This window comes from Chiloscyllium plagiosum, chromosome 2 (assembly GCF_004010195.1).
Source record: "Chiloscyllium plagiosum isolate BGI_BamShark_2017 chromosome 2, ASM401019v2, whole genome shotgun sequence".
Taxonomy (NCBI): Eukaryota; Metazoa; Chordata; class Chondrichthyes; order Orectolobiformes; family Hemiscylliidae; genus Chiloscyllium; species Chiloscyllium plagiosum.
The window spans coordinates 18,595,985-18,599,134 of record NC_057711.1 but is presented as its reverse complement, the minus strand read 5'-3'; the positions used below and the strand labels follow the sequence as shown (position 1 = coordinate 18,599,134).

At 43.6% G+C, this 3,150-nt stretch overlaps 1 protein-coding gene across 2 annotated transcripts in view; it reads right to left on the bottom strand.

Moving 5' to 3' along the window:
• neil3 (nei-like DNA glycosylase 3) overlaps positions 1-585 on the bottom strand; it is a 42,843-nt gene extending 42,258 nt beyond the window's left edge. For both annotated transcript variants that reach the window (XM_043704855.1, XM_043704864.1), the window contains exon 1: positions 355-585. In XM_043704855.1, coding sequence (XP_043560790.1) covers positions 355-534 — 180 coding nt within the window. In that variant the 5' untranslated portion in view covers positions 535-585. The remainder of the gene's footprint in view (positions 1-354) is intronic.
• Between the last annotated feature and the right edge of the window lie 2,565 nt (positions 586-3,150).

The window sequence follows — 3,150 nt, the reverse complement described above, 5'->3', positions numbered from 1 at the left end:
CGCCCCTACATTGACAGTCACTGTCCACACCGCCCCTACATTGACAGTCACTGTCCACACTGCCCTTACATTGACAGTCCCTGTCCACACCGCCCCTACATTGACAGTTACTATTTAAATTGCTTTTATATTGACAGAGTTGAAACTTTATTGCTGGAACAGCACAGCAGGTCTGGCAGCATCCAGGGAACAGGAGATTCGACGTTTCGGGCACAGGCCCTCCTGGATGCTGCCTGACCTGCTGTGCTGTTCCAGCAATAAAGTTTCAACTTTGATCTCCAGCATCTGCAGACCTCACTTTCTCCCTTTATATTGACAGAGTCTATTGTGATATCCTCCATCCCTGCCACTCACCACGCTCCCTCTCAGCTCCACTACCCGCTGCCCTTGCTTCACTCGGCTCCTGATCTTCTCCCCATTTAAGGTACAACCAGGGCCTTCCACCATGTCCAACGAGATCAGTGAACAACAGGAACCAGCAGCGAGACAGAGAGAAGGAACCCGCCAAAACCAGTTAAACCGGGCAGCCGGCATCGAGCATGCGCCCAGCGATCAGTCCACACAGCGGCCGGCACAGAGCATGCGCCTCAGCGAAGTAACGTGACCGGATTAAGGACGGGGCATGCGTCTCAGGTATTACCATGAGAACCACTGCCGGTAAGGCGCATGCGCGTCTGCGAAACATTTGACCCGTTGCAGCAATGGGCATGCGCAGTGAAAAACCCGCCGAAACAGTCAAACGTGGGGTGGACTGCGTCTGCGCAAGTTATGTGTGGGTCAGTTTGATTTTATTGTGGACCTGTTCCTGCAGGTAACTGAAGCTGAGTCCATTACAAAAGAGTTTTTATTTACCACTTCAGTGAAACAAAGAACTGCGGGTGCTGGAAACCTGAAACAGAAATATAAATTGCTGTTTTTGGTCCTGGATGTGAAATGTCCCTTTGAGGTAGTATCAGTTTTCAGCACCTTTCTAATCTGCCTCTGCCTTCACATACTGCCCTGTCCTCCATCAGGAGATGGAGAAGTTGATGTTTTGGGTGTAACCCTTCTTCAGGACTCCAGCATCTGCAATTTCTTTTTGTCTCTAAGCAGCCTGACTGGAACAGGAAACCTGCAGAAAGGATTTTAAGCATGTCCAGTAGTTATTATCTGCAAGATGTAAGAAGCATCTAGCTCCAGCAGTGGCATAATGATGAAGTCATTGGAATAGCATTCCATTGTCCTCGGATACAGACGTGGGTTTGAACCCCACAATGGCAGATACTGAAATTTGAATTCCACAAAAACCTGATTCCTCCTCCCCCCTCATTATTCCCAGTCCTAACCTTCCAACTCGGCACCACCCTCTTGACCTGTCCATCACCCTTCCCATCCATCTGCTCCACCCTCCTCTCCTACCTATCACTTTCTCCCCAACCTAATGCATTCTTAGCTCGCTCCCCCTGAACCCCAAGCCCTCCCATTTATCTCTCAACTTCCCTGGCCCACAAGTCTCATTCCTGATGAAGGGCTTATGCCCAAAACGTTGACTCTCCTGCTCCTTGGATGCTGCCTGACCTGTTGTGCTTTTCCGGCACCATACTCTCAACTTAAAACAAAAACTGTCTCGTGGTGATCATTGTGATAAATAGTGTAAGTACCCATCAAATGCCCTTTAAGGAGTCTAATCTGCTGTTCTTACACGGTTTGCCCTATACATGACTTCAGACCCACACAATGTGATTGAATCTTAACTGACTAATAAAATGAGCCAGCAAAGGCCATTGGGATGGGCAACAAATGGTGGCAAGCCCCCATAAATTAATAAAAAATTCCTCATGTTGAAGTCTTATCCCTGAAACTAGGGTTACATTTTGCTGCACTATTTCCAGGACTTGAAATGGCTCTTGTGTTTGTTTGTAATGAGGTGGTATAATCACATAACATGATATGTATGGATGCATGTGGATGTCTTTGGAAGTTTTAAAAGTTATACGAATGTATTTGCTTGCATTGAATTATTACTCAAGCAAAACACAAGAGAATTCAGATTAAGAAATAGAGTTGAGTTGACCTTTGCTCACTCTGGGATATGAGTCTGCCTATCAATTTAGTTAAATCAACATACAAAACAAATTATCATTTGTAATTCAGTATGGTGTATGCCAAATAAATGTACTTTATCAGTTCAGGTTATTGCAATAGATGGGTCAGACCTAACATTTGGGTATGTGTCCTTCAACTCACACTGAACCCAAACTCAGATTTTCAGTGACATTTTTTCCAGTAATCTATTTCTCATTAGAGTTGTTTATTCAATTTTTTAATTCACTTCTCATAATGCTATAATGATAATTTGGCTTCTACTCACTTGATCCTGTTCTGTATCATTTTGTTTTTGTCAGCTCTGGTGGAATAGTGCTTCTATTGACTATATTTTATTATTTAATTGAACAACTTAACTAGTTTTTGTGACTTCTGTGCTGAACAGAGGAGAGAACATCAGTGCAAGGGAATAGGTAAAATTTGGATGTAGTGTGCAATGTATTGCTTAAACTTAGAGGAATGGTGTCAGTTTTGCTCACCTCCAGCGTAACTGCAATATTCATTTTTCCAAGGCTAACCAAGCTTACGGTCTCCTCTTTCTCTCTTAATAACTGCTTAGTTTTGGGGCAAAATGCATGCATTACAACAGGCTTCTGGAGCAAGTGGGACTCGAACCTAGGCCTCGTGGACCAGAGATAGCAACACCACCATGCCATATTGAAATCTACAAGGTTCTTTGGGGACCTGATAGGAAGAAGTTGTTTTCCCTTGGAGTGTCTTGGACAAGAGGGCATTACCTCAAAATAAGAGATGGCGCAGAATCAGATGTTGTCGAATTTGTGTAATTCTTAATCACAGAAGGCTTTCAAGACTGGGTTGTTAAGTGTATTCAACGCTGAGATAAGCAGTGTTTTAATCAGTAAGGGAATCAAGAGTTATGGGGAAAAAGCAGGAGAGTGGAGCTGATAATTATCAGATCAATCATGATTTGATTGATTGGCTGAGCAGACTTGATGGGATGAATGGCCTACTTCTGTTCCTATGTTTTCTACTCTTATTTCCAGTTTTGTAGTAATAAGCAATTTCTTTAAAATTTTAGAGAGCATTGATAGCTATCTGTAAGCT